The sequence below is a fragment of the Oncorhynchus tshawytscha genome, linkage group LG27 (assembly GCF_018296145.1).
Source record: "Oncorhynchus tshawytscha isolate Ot180627B linkage group LG27, Otsh_v2.0, whole genome shotgun sequence".
Taxonomy (NCBI): domain Eukaryota; kingdom Metazoa; phylum Chordata; class Actinopteri; order Salmoniformes; family Salmonidae; genus Oncorhynchus; species Oncorhynchus tshawytscha.
The window spans coordinates 14268106-14289046 of record NC_056455.1 but is presented as its reverse complement, the minus strand read 5'-3'; the positions used below and the strand labels follow the sequence as shown (position 1 = coordinate 14289046).

Here is a 20941-nt window from a genome sequence, read left to right as displayed (position 1 = left end):
TAGCCTGAGAGCCACTGTGAGTGGGTAAAGATTTCAAGGAACGGAAATGATGGTTTATTCTATACAGAGTTCAGTACGCAAAATTCAGTCCAAGTGACTTGGTAGTGAATTAACAAGGTTATAACAACTTTGATACCCATTCTTACAACTACTTCATGTTCAACTCACCACAATTATTCCAATGAGACATAGATTTGAGATGCAGTCAACCAGTAAAATGAGAAGGGGGCGCATCATTTAACGCCTACACATATACATAAAGACGTGAGGGAGACATAATCAAACTGACAAGCACCCCCTGGAACCCACACACTTTGCACGGAGTAAATTGGCACAGCATTTGGAGACTCCAGTGCACGAGTCTGTGGAGGAGAGCGAGCACTGACCGGATTACAGGAGACAGTTAGAAGGCAGCAGAGGACAACAACGGATTCAAAAACAAAAGGGGAAAAAACTATAAAGATATGCAAAAATGTGTGATTAATGTTAAAGGAATAAGAGAGTGGAAACAGAACAGGATAGAACTATTGCCGAAAGGCAAGGCGTACAACAGAGACTCCTGGGGTTACACATCCTTCCTCCCAAAGAGTGCGTGGACTATTCAGAATTGAGGTTTCAATTGGATCAGAAGTGGATCGAAACAACAAGCAAGCTGCACAACAAAATAACTTGTTGTTTTTAAGGTAAGCCTGGCCTATTTATCAATTATCCTAAATCATAACCTAAAATGCGTAAAGGTCCCCAGTGTCCAATACACATTAGAATGTCAAGACGTTTGTGGTGGGAAACAGGACTCACAGACTTCGCCAAGTGAAAATGTATTACTATTCATTTTCACAGTCTTTAAAATGTATTTTCAAAAAGACGATCCACAAATAATGAAGGCTTGTTCTGAAACCAGTGAGAATCAAATGCCTCTTCTATTTCATGGTTCCTGGAACAGCTGTCCGGTCTCACCTGGGTATGCTACTATTGGTAAGATGCGTAACCTTGGTTTAACTGAGATTTTTTTTTAAACGGGTTAATAATGACCAAGGATACATTTAAACTGGTCAGAGCAACACTTGAATTTATAATAGTGAACTTGGTTATTTGGATATCTCCTACTAAGTATTTGACAATAATATCTGCTCAAGACATTTGCATGAGACACTTATACACTACCATTCCACATTAAAGTGTGTCCTTCCATCAATCTAGAGCTCAATGAGGCACTGCGTCACCCAGTCCATGATCATACATGGCAAGGAAACTGCTGTGTGGGGATATAGAGCAAACAGCTACTTCATTATACAGTTCAATCTTATTTTATCTCTAGGGCATCCAGGAATCAGTCATAGTCACCTGCTGTTATGGCAGTAAGACCTGCTCCTCTCTAGGCTCATTTAGTCTGTGTTCGAGGTAATCGCAATGTTTTGTTCACAAACTGAGAGCGAATTAACCCAGGGTTTACAGACCCATTCACAATAATGGATGACATCCCAAATGTCAAAGCTACAGTAAATGTGTACAGAGGAAAATGTCGATAATGGATGGATCTGTCGAGTAGCCTACAGCACACCAGAGCAATAAACAGGAGACGGAGACAGAGAGGGATATATAAATAAACACAGGGAGCAGAAGCTCGTGAAAATGAGAGGAAAGTTGATGTTGTAATGAAACAGATAATCCTACAGTTAACTCTGTGTGGCCAGGCGATCCTTACTGGTAAAACCCGCTTGTGATTCTGCATCTGTGTTCTAAAAACTGGGATTTAGCAAACGATGAAACAAGTTATTATCTTTTTCCAAGTACAAAGCCAACACCACCTTACGTTGCCCATATAATTAGAATTGTCAGCACGTTTCTAAAACAACATTTATACAGGTTCAAATAATAGTACAATAGAAGTAGTAATAAAATGAACCAAGCAGAGAATTCATCCTATTTAGCTGCAAAAAGAATGACTTTGATCTACTTTGCCCTTCATTATGTAACACATTCCTTGTTTAAACACACAGCCCTCATTTGAAGCCATGCATGCAATGGTTGAGCTGACTGGGGTTGATCAATCACTACTTAGTAGGGGGCTGTTGTTGACTGACCCTAATTAGGGTACTCTACCCTAGCTGTAAACAGACAGAGAAGGTTCCAGATCATTCAACATGATGGACACGCAGGGAGACAGGGATTGATCTGTTACAAATGAAGGCTGATGGGAATTCCTAGGCTGTCAGATGTCATTTGGTCGTGTTTCTTTGACACAGTGGCTCATGGAAGGGAAAAAAATGGTTTCATTTGTTCCACTTGTTGAGCTGTTAAAATGATATCAGTAAACCTTCTTAGTGAAATCTCTGAGCCCAGAGTGGATTGATCAACTGAATTTCTGGCTTGTTCGTGGAACTAACAAGATTAAAATAGTTTGTTATGATCGTAATCTAATTTGACCAGACAAAGTTTTGCATCTGAATGGATTCAGGAAATGTACCAAAGCCAGAGAAGGTCAACATAGACAAACTCATTCCCTCTGTACCTGCCAACATTAAGTACTGCTGTAACAGACTCTTATTAGCCACTTCATGTTTTAGAATTCAGTTATACAATTTATTTTCACTTAGGATGGGGTATGGACTTTAACTGTAGCGTTTGAGAAAACAAGAAACTTGTGGTTGGGTCCACCTTTATTCTTCTCTTGTTTTATTAGTTTCCTTGTAGGCCTACATCCCATTGGTTTCTCATCAACAAATACAACAACAAAAAATCATAATGACAACAAGAAACACATTGCAACCGAACCCTACCCATTTTGAACAGCCATCGATTGGCTCATACGCATACTGTTCCTTTTTATACATCTCAGAGAGGACTGATTGGGCCCAGCTTGTGTATTATCTTCCTATGTGTTTGAGATATGTCTTGATGTGCAGTAAGGATCCATATTCCAAATGGTATGTAATCCCGCTCCGGTGATTAACCTGGGACAAGTATGACGTGGTTTAGGAGATGTCCTGTTGGCATCGTCATCCTTCCACAACACTGTCCGCCACCAGCACCGTCTCCCTCCGTTTCTTCTTTCTCTGTAAGGGATTAGTGGGAAATCTGAACCAGGTCACTCTACTTAGATCTGCCTTTCATATCACTTCTTTGAGACTAGAGATTAGGGGACTATTCATCTGTAATTTAAGAGATTATGGGTTAAGAATGGCCTTGCCAGACAAGTACACATAAAGATACAGTGAGGGAAGCATCCCCTCCCCTCCCCAGCCAACACACACACACACACCTCCTGCTCAAGTGGGATTAAGTATGTTGTGTAGCAAAGATTCTTATTCAGGCCTTCTCTTCCCACAGTTCAGTCTTTCTATGCACTCATCATCTCCCTACACTGTGATGATGAGTGACTGTTAGATGTAATTCTGTTAAACCTCTGTGAATCAGTTTAAGATGTGTTCTGTTTACTCTTGAATCTTCCACTCTCCGTGACTCATCCTGAAGAGCTCTTACTAGCCCCCTCCACCATGTCTCTAGTGGTTTTACCAATACGCTCCATCCCCCTCGCTTCACCACACAGTCACCCCCTCCAACCAAAAAGTGATCAGCGTCATGATTACTCCGGCATTGACATATTTGATCTTCAGTGTAATCATGTCCTCAGTTGATGTTGTCCTCCTGAACCAGAAGTACCCGTGGGAGAAGTGTGAAAGACATTGATAACGATCCTAACGATGTCACCGTATTGTAAATTCCGTCAAATAGAGAGAAAAAGATTTACAGTGGGGCAAAAAAGTATTTAGTCAGCCACCAATTGTGCAAGTTCTCCCACTTAAAAAGATGAGAGAGGCCTGTAATTTTCATCATAGGTACACTTCAACTATGACAGACAAAATGAGGAAAAACAATCCAGAAAATCACATTGTAGGATTTTTAATGAATTTATTTGCAAATTATGGTGGAAAATAAGTATTTGGTCAATAACAAAAGTTTATCTCAATACTTTGTTATATACCCTTTGTTGGCAATGACAGAGGTCAAGCGTTTTCTATAAGTATTCACAAGGTTTTCACACACTGTTGCTGGTATTTTGGCCCATTCCTCCATGCAGATCATCTCTAGAGCAGTGATGTTTGGGCTGTTGCTGGGCAACACAGACTTTCAACTCCCTCCAAAGATTTTCTATGGGGTTGAGATCTGGAGACTGGCTAGGCCACTCCAGGACCTTGAAATGCTTCTTACGAAGCCACTCCTTCGTTGCCCGGGCGGTGTGTTTGGGATCATTGTCATGCTGAAAGACCCAGCCACTTTTCATCTTCAATGCCCTTGCTGATGGAAGGAGGTTTTCACTCGAAATCTCACGATACATGGCCCCATTCATTCTTTCCTTTACACGGATCAGTCGTCCTGGCCCCTTTGCAGAAAAACAGCCCCAAAGTATGATGTTTCCACCCCCATGCTTCACAGTAGGTATGGTGTTCTTTGGATGCAACTCAGCATTCTTTGTCCTCCAAACACAATGAGTTGAGTTTTTACCAAAAAGTTATATTTTGGTTTCATCTGATCATATGTGTCACGTTCTGACCTTTATTTCCTTTGTTTTGTCATTATTTAGTATGGTCAGGGCGTGAGCTGGGGTGGGCAGTCTATGTTTGTTTTTCTATGATTTGGGGATTTCTATGTTTCGGCCTAGTATGGTTCTCAATCAGAGGCAGGTGTCATTAGTTGTCTCTGATTGAGAATCATACTTAGGTAGCCTGGGTTTCACTGTTTGTTTGTGGTTGGGTGTCTATGTTAGTTGTTTGTGTCAGCACAGTTCTCATTATAGCTTCACGGTCGTTATTTGTTTAGTATAGTTTGTATTCAGTGTTTTCTTTAATGAAAAAAATCATCATGAACACATACCACGCTGCATTTTGGTCCGCTCCTTACGACAATCGTGACAATATGACATTCTCCCAATCTTCTTCTGGATCATCCAAATGCTCTCTAGCAAACTTCAGACGGGCCTGGACATGTACTGGCTTAAGCAGGGGGACACGTCTGGCACTGCAGGTTTTGAGTCCCTGGCGCCGTAGTGTGTTACTGATGGTAGGCTTTGTTACTTTGGTCCCAGCTCTCTGCAGGTCATTCACTAGGTCCCCCTGTGTGGTTCTGGGATTTTTACTCACTGTTCTTGTGATTTATTTTGACCCCACGGGGTGAGATCTTGCGTGGAGCCCCAGATCGAGGGAGATTATCAGTGGTCTTGTATGTCTTCCATTTCCTAATAATTGCTCCCACAGTTGATTTCTTCAAACCAAGCTGCTTACCTATTGCAGGTTCAGTCTTCCCAGCCTAGTGCAGGTCTACAATTTTGTTTCTGGTGTCCTTTGACAGCTCTTTGGTCTTGGCCATAGTGGAGTTTGGTGTGTGACTGTTTGAGGTTGTGGACAGGTGTCTTTTATACTGATAACAAGTTCAAACAGGTGCCATTAATACAGGTAATGAGTGGAGGACAGAGGAGCCTCTTAAATAAGTTACAGATCTGTGAGAGCCAGAAATCTTGCTTGTTTTGTAGGTGACCAAATACTTATTTTCCACCATCATTTGCAAATTCATTAAATCCTACAATGTGATTTTCTGGATTTTTTTTCTCATTTTGTCTGTCATAGTTGAAGTGTACCTATGATGGAAATTACAGGCCTCTCATCTTTTTTAAGTGGGAGAACTTGCACAATTGGTGGCTGACTAAATACTTTTTTGCCCCACTGTATATGTCAATGTTCTTGCTGACAATTCCATTGGCAACCATGTTTGGCTTTGTGGACTGTCACATACATCCTCACATCTGGCGGTTGATCTGTCAGGAAAACTGTCCGTGTCGTGTAAAGGTCCCAAATGATGAAGCTTCACAATGACACAACCTTTGTATGTTTTCACAAAATAAAGCTACAACTACTACCTCAATCTTGGATTTCTAAGTGTTTTGTATTGTAAGTAAAATCATGCAAGGATTATGAGAGGGATTTCTTTTACATAGATATGTAATGACAGAAACAACCCTGAGTGGTTTTCTAATATTACGTGACGTTAGGAAATTTGGAGATCATTGTGGAACCACGTTGTTTCGTTGAAGTCTTTTATTTAGCACCAAAATGAAGTAATGGCAGGTGTATTTTCAGTTGTGACATTGGCCTCTATAAAGAGACAAATTACACAATCAACCACAGAGGTGTATTACCTCAGGACTGAACTCTTACTTGAAGATATACAGTACCAGTCAAAGGTTTGTACACCTATTCATTCAAGGGTTTTTCTTCATTTGTACAATTTTCTACATTGTAGAATAATAGTGAAGACATCAAACTATGAAATAACACATGGAATCATATAGTAAGCACAAAAGTGTTAAACAAATCAAAGTATATTTTATATGAGATTCTTCAAAGTAGCCACACTTTGCCTTGGTGTCCCGATTGTTATAAGGAGTGGACCAAGATGCAGCGTGGTATGTTTCCATCCTTTTATTTGGAAGAGAAACTTAAAGATCGAAAACAAAGCGAACAAACGAAACATGAAGCTCAAAATAGTGCTCACAGGCAACTATACCTAGACAAGATCCCACAAAACACAATGGGGAAATGGCTGCCTAAATATGTTGTGTTGTGACAAGGTAGGTACACAGAAGATAGCCCTATTTGGTAAAAGACCAAGTTCATATTATGGCAAGAACAGCTCAAATAACCAAAGAGAAAGTACAGTCAATCATTACTTTAAGACATGAAGGTCAGCCAATGCAGAACATTTCAAGAACTTTGGAAGTTTCTTTAAGTGCAGTCACAAAAACCATCAGGCATTATGATGAAACTGGCTCTCATGAGGACTGCTAAAACAGGAAAGGAAGACCCATAGTTACCTTTGCTGCAGAGGATATGTTCATTAGAGTTACCAACCTCAGAAATTGCAGCCCGAATATATGCTTCACAGAGTTCAAGTAACAGTGTCACGCCCTGACCGTAGAGATATTCTTATTCTCTATGTTTGGTTGGTCAGGGAGAACTCTATGTTCTTTGTTTCTATGTTTTGGCCGGGTATGGTTCTCAATCAGGCACAGCTGTCTATTGTTGTCTCTGATTGGGAATCATACTTAGGCAGCCTTTTTTCCTTTTGTATTTGTGGGTAGTTGTCTTTGTTAGTGCCATTATAGCCTAAGTAAGCTTCATGGTCGTGTTCTTTGTTTTGTTGGCGACATTTATCAATAAAATAAATGTATGCTCACCATGCTGCACCTTGGTCCGGTCATTTCCACGACGACAGCGATCGTGACAAACAGACACATCTCAACATCAACTGTTCAGAGGAGACTGTGTGAATCAGGCCTTCATGGTTGAATTGCTGCAAAGAAACCACTACTAAAGGACACCAATAATAATAAAATACTTGCTTGGGCCAAGAAACACGAGTAATGGACATATGACAGGTGAAAATCTGTTCTTTGGTCTGATTTGTCCAAATTTGAGATTATTGGTTCTAACCGCTGTGTCTTTGTGAGACGCAGAGTAGGTGAACGGATTATCTCTGCATGTATGGTTCCCAACGTGAAGCATGGAGGAGGAGGTGTGGTGGTGCTTTGCTGGTGACACTGTCAGTGATTTATTTAGAATTCAAGGCACACTTAACCAGCATGGCTACCACAGCATTCTGCAGCGATATGCCATCCCATCTGGTTTGCCCTTAGTGGGACTCATTTGTTTTTCAACAGGACATTGACCCAAAACACCTCCAGGCTGTGTAAGAGCTATTTGACCAAGAAGGAGAGTAATGGAGTGCTGCATCAGACCTGGCCTCCCATAATCCCTCGACCTCAACCCAATTGAGATGGTTTGGGATGAGTTGGAACGCAGACTGAAGGAAAAGCAGTCAACAAGTGCTCAGCATATGTGGGAACACCTTCAAGACTGTTGGAAAAGCATTCCAGGTGAAGCTGGTTGACAGAATGCCAAGAGTGTGCAAAGCTGTCAGCAAGGCAAATGGTGGCTACTTTGAAGAATCTAAAATCTCAAATATATTTTGGGTCAACACTTTTTTGGTTCCTACATGATTCCATATGTGTTATTTCATAGTTTTGATGTCTTCTCTATTATTCTACAATGTAGAAAATAGTAAAAATAAAGAAAACCCCTTGAATGAGTAGGTGTGTCCAAACTTTTGACTGGTACTGTATGTTTGTAACCCAAAAACCAGGTCACATCAAATCATTGTTCTCTCAATAAAATATGCTCACACGAAATCAGTTATGAATGTTGAGGGATAGTTATCCAAATCTGTGCAAAATGATATGGTGATGCACAGGTACAGATGTAGGATCTTAATTTGATCATTATTGTTTTGGCTGAGAATTTTCCTGAGAAGCAGGAAATGTAGATGAGCTTTGTGATTCCATACATTCACTGAAAACCTGCAGTTATATTAACAGTACTACACTTTTCATGTAGTCTCATTTTAATAGCCTAACCACCAATCAAGTAACATTATGGACTAAATGTTTGAATCATTTTGCTGTGACTATATAGGTCAAATTAAGATCCTACACCTGTACTGTGTAGGAATCTTGGCAAAATGTAAAATCTTTCTCCCTGTAGTGGTCTTCACCGGTGGATGCCGTCCATGCACACATTGACAGTTGCCATGCCGATACCAAATCTTTCGCAGTAGACTACTTGCCAGGGCGGAGTCCAGCCTCCCACCTCACTTATAGACCTACTGACCACCTGATGATCACTGGTGTCAATGGGAACAGCACGGGCCAACAGGTGAGGACACCATGAATGGAAGCTGTCATACCCAGCGGTGTAAAGTACTTAAGTAAAAATTAAAGTACTACTTAAGTAATTTTGGGGATATTACTATTTATATTTTTACTTAGATTTTTACTTTTACTTCACTACATCCCTAATGAAAATAATGTACATTTTCGATGACACGCAAAAGTACTACATTTTGAATACTTAGCAGGACAGGAATTCAGACACTTTTCAAGAGAACATCCTACTGCCTCTGATCTGGCGGACTCACTAAACACACATGCTTTGTTTGTAAATTATGTCTGAGTGTGTGAGTGTGCCCCTGGCTGGCCGTAAATAAATAAAAACAAGAAAAATGGTGCCGTCTGGTTTTCTTAATATAAGGAATTTGAAATTATTTATACTTTTAATTTTGATACTTAAGTATATTTTAGCAACTACATTTACTTTTGATACCTAAGTATATTTGAAACCAAATACTTTTAGACTTTTTCTAGAGTATTTTTCTGGGTGACTTTCACTTTTACTTGAGTAATTTTCTATGAAGGTATCTTGACTTTTACTCAAGTATGACAATTGGGTACTTTTTCCATCACTGGTCACACCTTATGTCCCCAAAGCCAACAACACTTCTCCTTATTTGTGTTATTACAGGGAAATGGAAACCTTAGTTCGCCAATGTACATTCAAATGAATGGAACCAAAATAGTGGAGCCATTAAAAATTCAATAAGTATATGGTTGAATATAGTTTCCTGATCAATGGAGCACTATAAATTGGTCAATATAATGTCTGTATGTCCCAGTCAACATAGGCTGTCAAGAGACTTGGCTCATGTATAATCCCTAAACCCGTGATGACCGCAATCCCTCTCACATAGCTAAACACAACTCACCTTCCCAGGTTATCCTCTCCAGAGGAGAGAGACAGATCGGTCTGATCAATATTAGGAGGGCACCAGAGGTAGGTCAAATGGTCTTGAGGAAAGTGAGAAAGCAACATTTCATGCTACCTTTGCATTCAAGAAGGATACCCTTATATATACATTTCTCATTCACAGCATATCCTTCCTAAGCGCGGTCTTTAATGCATGAGAGAATGTGAGTCATACATTATGTCTCTGTGCAGAGTTGGCAAGCTATGCATAGTCACTGTGTCCTGTAGGGCACACTGGTAAGAATAGATAGCCCAATGAGATTACAGACATGTATTATAACCTCAACTCTTCCTGTTCTACACCCTCTCTCAAACCACTCTCACATCTCTTGCATCACTCTGGTCAATTTCCTTATTTATCCATACTTTCCCCTTTTGTTAACCCTACAGGTACAACTTCGCAGCAACAGATGAGGAGGGCCTGAAAATCTCCACACTTGGGCTCCACAACGGCCACAGCTCGCCAAATAGCCGGTTCCTCTCCCCTAGTGGCACATCCGGAGGAGATAGGATATCAGGAGCCACAGGTCGTAGGATGAACAATTACAACGGAAAGATCTCTACTACAGGATCGAGCCAACTAAGAAGTCGCTTCGTCAAGAAAAATGGGCATTGCAACGTGGTGTTCTCTAACATGGAGGAGAAATCACAACGTTACCTGGCCGACATCTTTACCACCTGCGTGGACATCCGCTGGAGATACTTACTACTCCTCTTCTGCTCGACCTTCATGTCCTCCTGGATGTTTTTTGGAATAATCTTCTATTCCGTTTCCAGAGCCCATGGGGATTTTGATGAGCACCCTGGAATGAGTTCCTCTTCGGGGTTGGAAGGGAATGGGCTTGGGGTTGGTGAAGTTGAAGGGGTGCAGAAAACGTGGCAGCCATGCCTCCTTCATGTGGAGGGCTTCGTCGGAGCCTTCCTATTCTCCGTCGAGACCCAGACCACCATTGGTTATGGGTGGCGCTGTGTCACTGAGGAGTGCCCTGTGGCAGTGATCACAGTGGTGGTCCAGTCCATAGTGGGCTGCATCATTGACTCCTTCATGCTTGGCACAATCATGGTCAAAATGGCACGCCCTAAGAAGAGGAACCAGACCCTGCTGTTCTCGAAAACCGCTGTGATTTCCCTGCGCGATGGCAAGCTGTGCCTCATGTGGCGGGTGGGTAACCTGCGCAGGAGCCACATTGTGGAGGCCCATGTGCGGGCACAGCTCATTCGACCCTACGTCACGGCAGAGGGAGAGTTTATCCCTCTAGAGCAGAGGGATCTCAACGTAGGCTACGACGAAGGCATTGACCGTCTCTTCCTGGTTTCTCCTCTGGTTATCGTCCATGAGATCGACGAGGACAGCCCCCTGTACACTGTGAGCCGGGCTGATCTGGAGTCTGATGACTTTGAGATCGTAGTGATCTTGGAGGGCATGGTGGAGGCCACCGCCATGACCACCCAGGCCCGCAGCTCCTATCTGACCAAGGAGATCCTATGGGGGCATAGGTTTGAGCCTGTGATCTTTGAGGACCGAACCAAGTATCAGGTGGACTATTCTCGCTTCCACAAGACCTACGAGGTGCCCTCCACACCCCACTGCAGCGCCAAGGAGCTCAGTGAGACGGCCAGCCGGCCTGCCTCATCCGCCTCCTCCCACTCACTATTCCCAACCAGCCCCAGAATCACCCAGCACCTCGTAACCCCCCACTCCCCCAGCGCCTTCTGCTATGAGAATGAGGTAGCACTGAGCTGTGGAGAGGACGAGGATGAACTGGATAGGCAAAAGGGAAAAGACAGGGAGGAGGAAAGGAGGAATTCAGTTTCTGTAGACTTTCATCATTTGTTTCAGGACACAGCCACAATGACATCCGGCAGCAGCATGCTGTGTGTTTTGGACAATCAGATGGATTTTGACATTCTACAGACGACCATTACTCGTGATCCACTGACATATAAAAGTGAGTCAGGAATCTGAGGCAAAGGGATGGCATCCTCAGACCCTTCCCAAACCCTCCATTCACATATACCGATCTGTAGGTCTTGAAGAGAGGTCTTCCTTTTTGTTTTTTGCACGTTTTGCTCTGGATTTAGTACTAGATCTACACCCCTTTCGCCTTGCCAGCATTATTTTGTACTTTAACCCGAGCCCATGTTTTTGTTTGTGTAGAGAACCAAATGGAAGGCTGAGGTAGTGGTTCTACTCTGCACACCTCAACCATACGTGTACCTCAGTTGGGCTGTGGGACAGTCACCTAGACCGATAATTACACATGAGATTGTATGAACGGGCGACTCTTTTAAACGAGGTAATAGGAAAGGAACGCCAAGAGATGGACAGTTCCAGCAGAGAGCTGAGGATGAGACAAATAATGACTTGTTGAGACGTGTGCAATGAAGGATAAACAGACATTTGACCAAAGGAGGACTTCTGCTACAGAAACTGTCTCAGGAGGAAATGTGCAGGGAAGACACCCAGAATATTTGAGTAACATTCAAGTAGGTAGGTATGATGTTTATCTACACAGTCGTATTGTGTAGTTTGTTTCATTTGGACATGATACGTGCTATTTTGATGCGTAATCAACCTCCAGTGTTCTGTAAAGATAAAATGACTGGTGATATGAATCATACTTGGGTTCTAATACTATATCAACAGGATAGTTTGCTGCTTTCAACTATTTGCACTATTGTTCTCCAGACAAGTTTTCCTCTGAGCCTCTTTTCTCCCTAATTTACTCATTTACACACATTGTTTTCATAGTGTCTTTAGCATAGATCAATGACTCATGTTTCGGTTGTTACTGTGCGTAGTAACAACAATACACTGACCAACACAATCATTGAATAATCAAAGGGAAGGGACTTATTGTCTAAAACCCAGTTCTTCATTTGCTGGAGAAAAGAACTAGGTGTCTTCATTCTCCAGAATCAGGTCGTTTTTTTCTCACATTTTTTTATTAAAGGCCTGTTTTCGTGTTGCAAAAGGAGCAGGAATGTGACATAATGGAAAGTCCCTCTCTTCAGTGTATATCAGTAGAGAACTTATCATGAGTTACTTATCTGGTCTCTCCTGTCACCTTAAAGACGTTTCCCGATAGACACCTTTGGGGGAATCATCTGAAAGCTGTCGTCTTTAGAACCTGAGATCTCATAAAGGTTGATTCTAGAGAGACTGAATAGAGAGACATCTTTGTGTAATCCAAAGTGTCTATATTTCATCTCTTTCCCACAAAGTCAAATATAAACAACGCTGTCTTGTTTGTTGGCATATGGTTTGTGTATGAAATGACTCAAATACTTTTTCTGACCCTTCTCATGCACCGTAGCTCCTATTGTGTGTAGTTGTCTGAATGATGCACATGTCCCTTGTCTGTCTCCTGCACTACACTGCACCTGTTTGTCTCTTATCTTTTTCCAACAACATCTGGTTCTTGAGTAACTTTTGCCATTCTTACATCTGCAAAATTGTTTCTGAAGATTATATAAACTTGAATGTGTATGTGTGTGTGTGTGCCTGTGCGTGTGTGAGAGAGAGAGAGAGAGAGAGAGAGAGAGAGAGAGAGAGAGAGAGAGCACTGGGCATTCAGTATGACAGTAGGCTTTTCAAGTCAAAACTTGCACTTTTTCAAATAACCAGACCTTTGTGACAGTTGAGGCACACGGGGAACGTTGTCACCACAATGCAACTGCTACTTTATATTTTTTACAATGAGCGTACTGTGTTTGAGGGGTTGTGTGCACATGTCGACATGCTAGCAGCAGCATGGAGTAAAATGCTGAGCGATGACGGTGAGCAATCTTTATTATGCTACTATATCTGGTTTACAACGTGTGTTTGTAATACAACTGTGTCATATTATTTCCTGAAATAATTGTCTTGATTTATCTCTGCCACTCAGTCTCCCGGCTCGCACGTCTCCATTAACATGCCGTGCGTGGCGAAACAGAACAGAACAGACAAATTCCCTGGCCAACACAAGCTTGAACAGCGAGTAAATCATAGAATGCACTTTACTCCTTGTGTGTACCTTCTGATGTTGAAAATAAACATGTATAATGTATGTTATTTGACTGTCTCTGTACATGTAGAATATGAACAATATTTGTGCACTGACTAACAAACAGTTGAATGCAGAGGAGGAAATCCAGGAAGTGAGGAGAGAATAAAGGGATGGAAGGATGGAGTTGTTGTTCCCATGCTGCGCCACTAGGTGACTCTGAACACGATTCCATCAGCGAGGTCTCCAGCAGGGAATACTGAGGCAAGCGTTCCCTCTAGTGGTGGATTTGTTCCAGTGTGTTCACCCCCCTCAACTATCAGACTGAGGCAGTTATGTCTGATCACTCATGCTGCGCTAAGCGACTAACGGGACTCTTCAAAACAAGAACATCCAAACGAAAATGGAAAAGCATCAAATGGTCAAATACAGAGTGTATCAAGGGGATCTGAGGCCACTACTGATTACAAGGATTCTCTGGAGCAGGAAATCAAGGACAGGACAGAGTCGTCTCTGGTAGTCATGGTCTGATGGTACGGTGGGAAATGAAGTCCAGAAACAGTTGCAGCCTCAACACAAGACAGAAGAAAAACTGACTCAATCGTCCAAAAGAAAAATGTGGTTTCTGTACCAGAGTCTGGCAATAAGGTCACAGAGAGCTGTTACGGAACCTTCAGAGATACGCTCAGGTAGGACCCACCTGGTCTTGGGAGAACAGAGAGGGAATCTGAATAGGGGTCACATAGAGCTGTTACGGAACCTTCAGAGATACGCCCAGGTAGGACCCACCTGGTCTTGGGAGAACAGAGAGGGAATCTGAATAGGGGTCACAGAGAGCTGTTACGGAACCTTCAGAGATACGCTCAGGTAGGACCCACCTGGTCTTGGGAGAACAGAGAGGGAATCTGAATAGGGGTCACATAGAGCTGTTATGGAACCTTCAGAGATACGCTCAGGTAGGACCCACCTGGTCTTGGGAGAACAGAGAGGGAATCTGAATAGGGGTCACAGAGAGCTGTTACGGAACCTTCAGAGATACGCTCAGGTAGGACCCACCTGGTCTTGGGAGAACAGAGAGGGAATCTGAATAGGGGTCACAGAGAGCTGTTATGGAACCTTCAGAGATACGCTCAGGTAGGACCCACCTGGTCTTGGGAGAACAGAGAGGGAATCTGAATAGGGGTCACAGAGAGCTGTTACGGAACCTTCAGAGATACGCTCAGGTAGGACCCACCTGGTCTTGGGAGAACAGAGAGGGAATCTGAATAGGGGTCACAGAGAGCTGTTACGGAACCTTCAGAGATACGCTCAGGTAGGACCCACCTGGTCTTGGGAGAACAGAGAGGGAATCTGAATAGGGGTCACAGAGAGCTGTTACGGAACCTTCAGAGATACGCCCAGGTAGGACCCACCTGGTCTTGGGAGAACAGAGAGGGAATCTGAATAGGGGTCACAGAGGCCAAATAGTGGTGCAGACAAACCCAGGCACATTGCCAGGTTCTTTGAACCCTGAGTCACTGAACACACAGCATATCTGTTATGACCTCCAAGTTAGACGTGTCTTAGCCAGAGCAGGTGTGCAGAGGTACTTAATATAATTATAATAATACATGATATTTAGCATTTAGACACTTTTATTTAGACACTTATTTATAGACACTTTTATCCTAAGCGACTTAAAATCATGTGTGCATACATTTTAGGTGTGTACAACTACATTTTACTTCCCTTATCCAAAGTCCCTTGTCCAAAGTCCCTGTCCCAGTCGTTGTATCAGCATGGACAGTTATTTTATTCATACATCTGCGTTTGAGTGTTACTCTGTCTTAATGAGATCATTCCTCTCTCCTGATTATAATTACCGGTAAGTTAAAATGACCCTCCTCTTCAGGCTAATGAGGCACTCCCCCTTTCAGCATTTCCTTCATTAGTCCCCCCATCCCCTTCTCTATCCCCTGCTCTATCCTCTTCTCTATACCCTGCTCTAACCTCTTCTCTATCCTCTTCTCTATCCCCTGCTCTAACCTCTTCTCTATCCTCTTCTCTATCCTCTTCTCTATACCCTGCTCTAACCTCTTCTCTATCCTCTTCTCTATCCTCTTCTCTATCCTCTTCTCTATCCCCTGCTCTAACCTCTTCTCTATCCCCTGCTCTATCCTCTTCTCTATCCCCTGCTCTATCCTCTTCTCTATCCTCTTCTCTATCCTCTTCTTCTCTATCCTCTTCTCTATCCCCTGCTCTAACCTCTTCTCTATCCTCTTCTCTATCCTCTTTCTCTATCCCCTGCTCTATCCTCTTCTCTATCCTCTACTCTATCCTCTTCTCTATCCTCTTCTCTATCCTCTCCCCTCTCTATCCTCTTCTCTATCCTCTTCTCTATCTTCTCCCTGCTCTATCCTCTTCTCTATCCTCTTCTCTATCCCCTCTCTACTCTATTCTCTTCTCTATTCTCTTCTCTATCCCCTGCTCTATCCTCTTCTCTATCCCTGCTCTAACCTCTTCTCTATCCTCTTCTCTATCCTCTTCTCTATACCCTGCTCTAACCTCTTCTCTATCCTCTTCTCTATCCTTTTCTCTATCCCCTGCTCTATCCTCTTCTCTATCCTCTACTCTATCCTCTTCTCTATCTATCCCTTCTCTATCCTCTTCTCTATCCTCTTCTCTATCCCCTGCTCTATCCCCTTCTATCCTCTTATCCCCTGCTCTATCCTCTACTCTATCCTCTTCTCTATCGCCTACTCTATCCTCTTCTCTATCCTCTTCTCTATCCCTGCTCTATCCTCTTCTCTATCCTCTTATCTATCCTCTTCTCTATCCCCTGCTCTATCCTCTCCTCTATCCTCTTCTCTATCCCCTACTCTATCCCCTGCTCTATCCTCTCCTCTATCCTCTTCTCTATCCTCTTATCTATCCTCTTCTCTATCCCCTGCTCTATCCTCTTATCTATCCTCTTCTCTATCCCCTGCTCTGTCCCCTGCTCTATCCTCTCCTCTATCCTCTTCTCTATCCTCTTCTCTATCCCCTGCTCTATCCTCTTCTCTATCGCATGCTCTATGCTCTTCTCTATCCCCTGCTCTATCCCTTCTCTATCCTCTTCTCTATCCCCTGCTCTATCTCTTCTCTATCCCCTGCTCTATCCTCTTCTCTATCCTCTTCTCTATACCCTGCTCTAACCTCTTCTCTATACCCTGCTCTATCCTCTTCTCTATCCTCTTCTCTATCCCTTCTCTATCCCCCTGCTCTATCCTCTTCTCTATCCCTTCTCTATCCTCTTCTCTATCCCCTGCTCTATCCCTTCTCTATCCTCTTCTCTATCCCCTGCTCTATCTCTTCTCTATCCCCTGCTCTATCCTCTTCTCTATACCCTGCTCTATCCTCTTCTCTATCCCCTGCTCTATCCTCTTCTCTATCCTGTCCTCTATCCTCTTCTCTATCCTCTTCTCTATCCCCTGCTCTATCCTCTTCTCTATCGCATGCTCTATCCCATGCTCTATGCTCTTCTCTATCCCCTGCTCTATCCCCTTCTCTATCCTGTCCTCTATCCTCTTCTCTATCCTCTTCTCTATCCCCTGCTCTATGCTCTTCTCTATCCCCTGCTCTATCCTCTTCTCTATCCTCTTCTCTATCCTCTTCTCTATCCCCTGCTCTATCTCTTCTCTATCCCCTGCTCTATCCTCTTCTCTATCCCCTTCTCTATCCCCTGCTCTCTCCTCTTCTCTATCCTCTTCTCTATCCTCTTCTCTATCCTCTTCTCTATCCCCTGCTCTATCCTCTTCTCTATCCTCTTCTCTATCCCCTGCTCTATCCCCTGCTCTATCCTCTTTTCTATCCTCTTCTCTATCCTCTTCTCTATCCTCTTCTCTATCCCCTGCTCTATCCTCTTCTCTATCCCCTGCTCTATCCTCTTCTCTATCCTCTTCTCTATCCCCTGCTCAATCCTCTTCTCTATCCTCTTTTCTAACCTCTTCTCTATCCTCGTCTCTATCCTCTTCTCTATCCCCTGCTCTATCCTCTTCTCTATCCCCTGCTCTATCACCTGCTCTATCCTCTTCTCTATCCTCTTCTCTATCCCCTGATCTATCCTCTTCTCTATCCCCTGCTCTATCCTCTTCTCTATCCCCTGCTCTATCCCCTGCTCTATCCCCTTCTCTATCCTCTTCTCTATCCTGTTCTCTATCCTGTTCTCTATCCCCTGCTCTATCCTCTTCTCTATCCCCTGCTCTATCCTCTTCTCTATCCTCTTCTCTATCCCCTGCTCTATCCTCTTCTCTATCCTCTTCTCTATCCCCTGCTCTATCCTCTTCTCTATCCCCTTCTCTATCCCCTGCTCTATCCTCTTCTCTATCCCCTGCTCTATCCTCTCCTCTATCCTCTTCTCTATCCTCTTCTCTATCCTCTGCTCTATCCTCTTCTCTATCCTCTTCTCTATCCTCTTCTCTATCCCCTGCTCTATCCTCTTCTCTATCCTCTTCTCTATCCCCTGCTCTATCCTCTTCTCTATCCCCTGCTCTATCCTCTTCTCTATCCTCTTCTCTATCCCCTGCTCTATCCTCTTCTCTATCCTCTTCTCTATCCCCTGCTCTATCCCCTGCTCTATCCTCTTCTCTATCCTCTTCTCTATCCTCTTCTCTATCCTCTTCTCTATCCCCTGCTCTATCCTCTTCTCTATCCCCTGCTCTATCCTCTTCTCTATCCTCTTCTCTATCCCCTGCTCTATCCTCTTCTCTATCCTCTTCTCTATCCCCTGCTCTATCCTCTTCTCTATCCCCTGCTCTATCCTCTTCTCTATCCTCTTCTCTATCCCTGCTCTATCCTCTTCTCTATCCCCTGCTCTATCCTCTTCTCTATCCTCTTCTCTATCCCCTTCTCTATCCTTCTCTATCCCCTGCTCTATCCTCTTCTCTATCCTCTTCTCTATCCTCTTCTCTATCCCCTCTCTATCCTCTTCTCTATCCTCTTCTCTATCCCCTTCTCTATCCCTTCTCTATCCCCTGCTCTATCCTCTTCTCTATCCCCTTCTCTATCCTCTCTTTCTCTATCCTCTTCTCTATCCTCTTCTCTATCCCCTGCTCTATCCTCTTCTCTATCCTCTTCTCTATCCTCTTCTCTATCCTCTTCTCTATCCTCTCCCCTCTCTATCCTCTTCTCTATCCTCTTCTCTATCTCCTGCTCTATCCTCTTCTCTATCCCTCTCTCTATCCTCTTCTCTATCCTCTTCTCTATCCCCTGCTCTATCCTCTTCTCTATCCTCTTCTCTATCCTCTTCTCTATCCTCTTCTCTATCCCCTGCTCTATCCTCTTCTCTATCATCTTCTCTATCCTCTTCTCTATCCCCTGCTCTATCATCTTCTCTATCATCCTCTTCTCTATCCCCTGCTCTATCCTCTTCTCTATCCTCTTCTCTATCATCTTCTCTATGCTCTTCTCTATCCTCTTCTCTATCCTCTTCTCTATCCCCTGCTCTATCATCTTCTCTATCCTCTTCTCTAACCATCTGCTCTATCCTCTTCCCTATCCTCTTCTCTATCATCTTCTCTATGCTCTTCTCTATCCTCTTCTCTATCCTCTTCTCTATCCCCTGCTCTATCCTCTTCTCTATCCTCTTCTCTATCATCTTCTCTATCCTCTTCTCTATCCCTGCTCTATCTATCCCTCTTCTCTATCCCCTCCTCTCTATCCTCTTCTCTATCCTCTTCTCTATCCCTGCTCTATCCTCTTCTCTATCCTCTTCTCTATCCCCTCTCTATCCTCTTCTCTATCCCCTGCTCTATCCTCTTCTCTATCCCTGCTCTATCCCTTCTCTATCCTCTTCTCTATCCTCTTCTCTATCCCCTGCTCTATCCTCTTCTCTATCCCCTCTCTATCCTCTTCTCTATCCTCTTCTCTATCCCCTGCTCTATCCTCTTCTCTATCCCCTTCTCTATCCTCTTCTCTATCCCCTGCTCTATCCTCTTCTCTATCCCCTCCCCTCTATCCTCTTCTCTATCCTCTTCTCTATCCTCTTCTCTATCCCCTGCTCTATCCTCTTCTCTATCCTCTTCTCTATATCCTCCCTGCTCTATCCTCTTCTCTATCCCCTGCTCTATCCTCTTCTCTATCCTCTTCTCTATCCCCTGCTCTATCCTCTCTTCTATCCTCTTCTCTATCCTCTTCTCTATCCCCTGCTCTATCCTCTTCTCTATCGCATGCTCTATCCCATGCTCTATGCTCTTCTCTATCCCCTGCTCTATCCCTTCTCTATCCTCTTCTCTATCCCCTACTCTATCTCTTCTCTATCCCCTGCTCTATCTCTTCTCTATCCCCTACTCTATCTCTTCTCTATCCCCTGCTCTATCTCTTCTCTATCCCCTGCTCTATCCTCTTCTCTATACCCTGCTCTATCCTCTTCTCTATCCTCTTCTCTATCCTCTTCTCTATCCTCTTCTCTATCCCCTGCTCTATCCTCTTCTCTATCCTCTTCTCTATCCTCTTCTCTATCCTCTTCTCTATCCCCTGCTCTATCCTCTTCTCTATCCTCTTCTCTATCCCCTGCTCTATCCTCTTCTCTATCCCCTGCTCTATCCTCTTCTCTATCCTCTTCTCTATCCTCTTCTCTATCCCTGCTCTATCCTCTTCTCTATCCTCTTCTCTATCCTCTTCTCTATCCTCTTCTCTATCCTCTTCTCTATCCCCTGCTCTATCCTCTTCTCTATCCCCTGCTCTATCCTCTTCTCTATCCTCTTCTCTATCCCCTGCTCTATCCTCTTCTCTATCCCCTGCTCTATCCTCTTCTCTATCCCCTGCTCTATCCTCTTCTCTATCCCCTGCTCTATCCTCTTCTCTATCCCCTGCTCTATCCTCTTCTCTATCCCCTGCTCTATCCTCTTCTCTATCCCTGCTCTATCCTCTTCTCTATCCTCTTCTCTATCCCCTGCTCTATCCTCTTCTCTATCCCCTGCTCTATCCCCTGCTCTATCCTCTTCTCTATCCTCTTCTCTATCCTCTTCTCTATCCCCTGCTCTATCCTCTTCTCTATCCCCTGCTCTATCCTCTTCTCTATCCTCTTCTCTATCCTCTTCTCTATCCTGGTCTCTATCCCCTGCTCTATCCTCTTCTCTATCCCCTGCTCTATCCTCTTCTCTATCCTCTTCTCTATCCCCTGCTCTATCCTCTTCTCTATACCCTGCTCTAACCTCTTCTCTATCCCCTGCTCTATCCTCTTCTCTATCCCCTGCTCTATCCTCTTCTCTATCCTCTTCTCTATCCTCTTCTCTATCCCCT

At 43.5% G+C, this 20941-nt stretch overlaps 1 protein-coding gene across 2 annotated transcripts; it reads left to right on the top strand.

The window, feature by feature from the left end:
• Positions 1-13739, top strand: LOC112258751 (inward rectifier potassium channel 4-like). Of its 2 annotated transcripts, XM_024433302.2 has the most exons (3): positions 1-683; positions 8595-8765; positions 10083-13739. In XM_024433302.2, the coding sequence occupies exons 2-3, from the start codon at positions 8743-8745 to the stop codon at positions 11656-11658; spliced, it is 1599 nt and encodes a 532-aa protein (XP_024289070.2). In that variant the 5' UTR covers positions 1-683; positions 8595-8742; the 3' UTR covers positions 11659-13739. The 2 variants fall into 2 exon arrangements, with proteins under 2 accessions (XP_024289070.2, XP_024289071.2); XM_024433303.2 differs by lacking the exon at positions 8595-8765.
• Positions 13740-20941: the final 7202 nt, after the last annotated feature.

Bases quoted from the DNA above. Each gene is read 5' to 3' on its own strand.
- LOC112258751 (XM_024433302.2), top strand. From the start codon at position 8,743: ATGGGAACAGCACGGGCCAACAG. The intron at 8,766-10,082 runs GTGAGGACACCA...TTAACCCTACAG, and splicing joins GGAACAGCACGGGCCAACAG to GTACAACTTCGCAGCAACAG.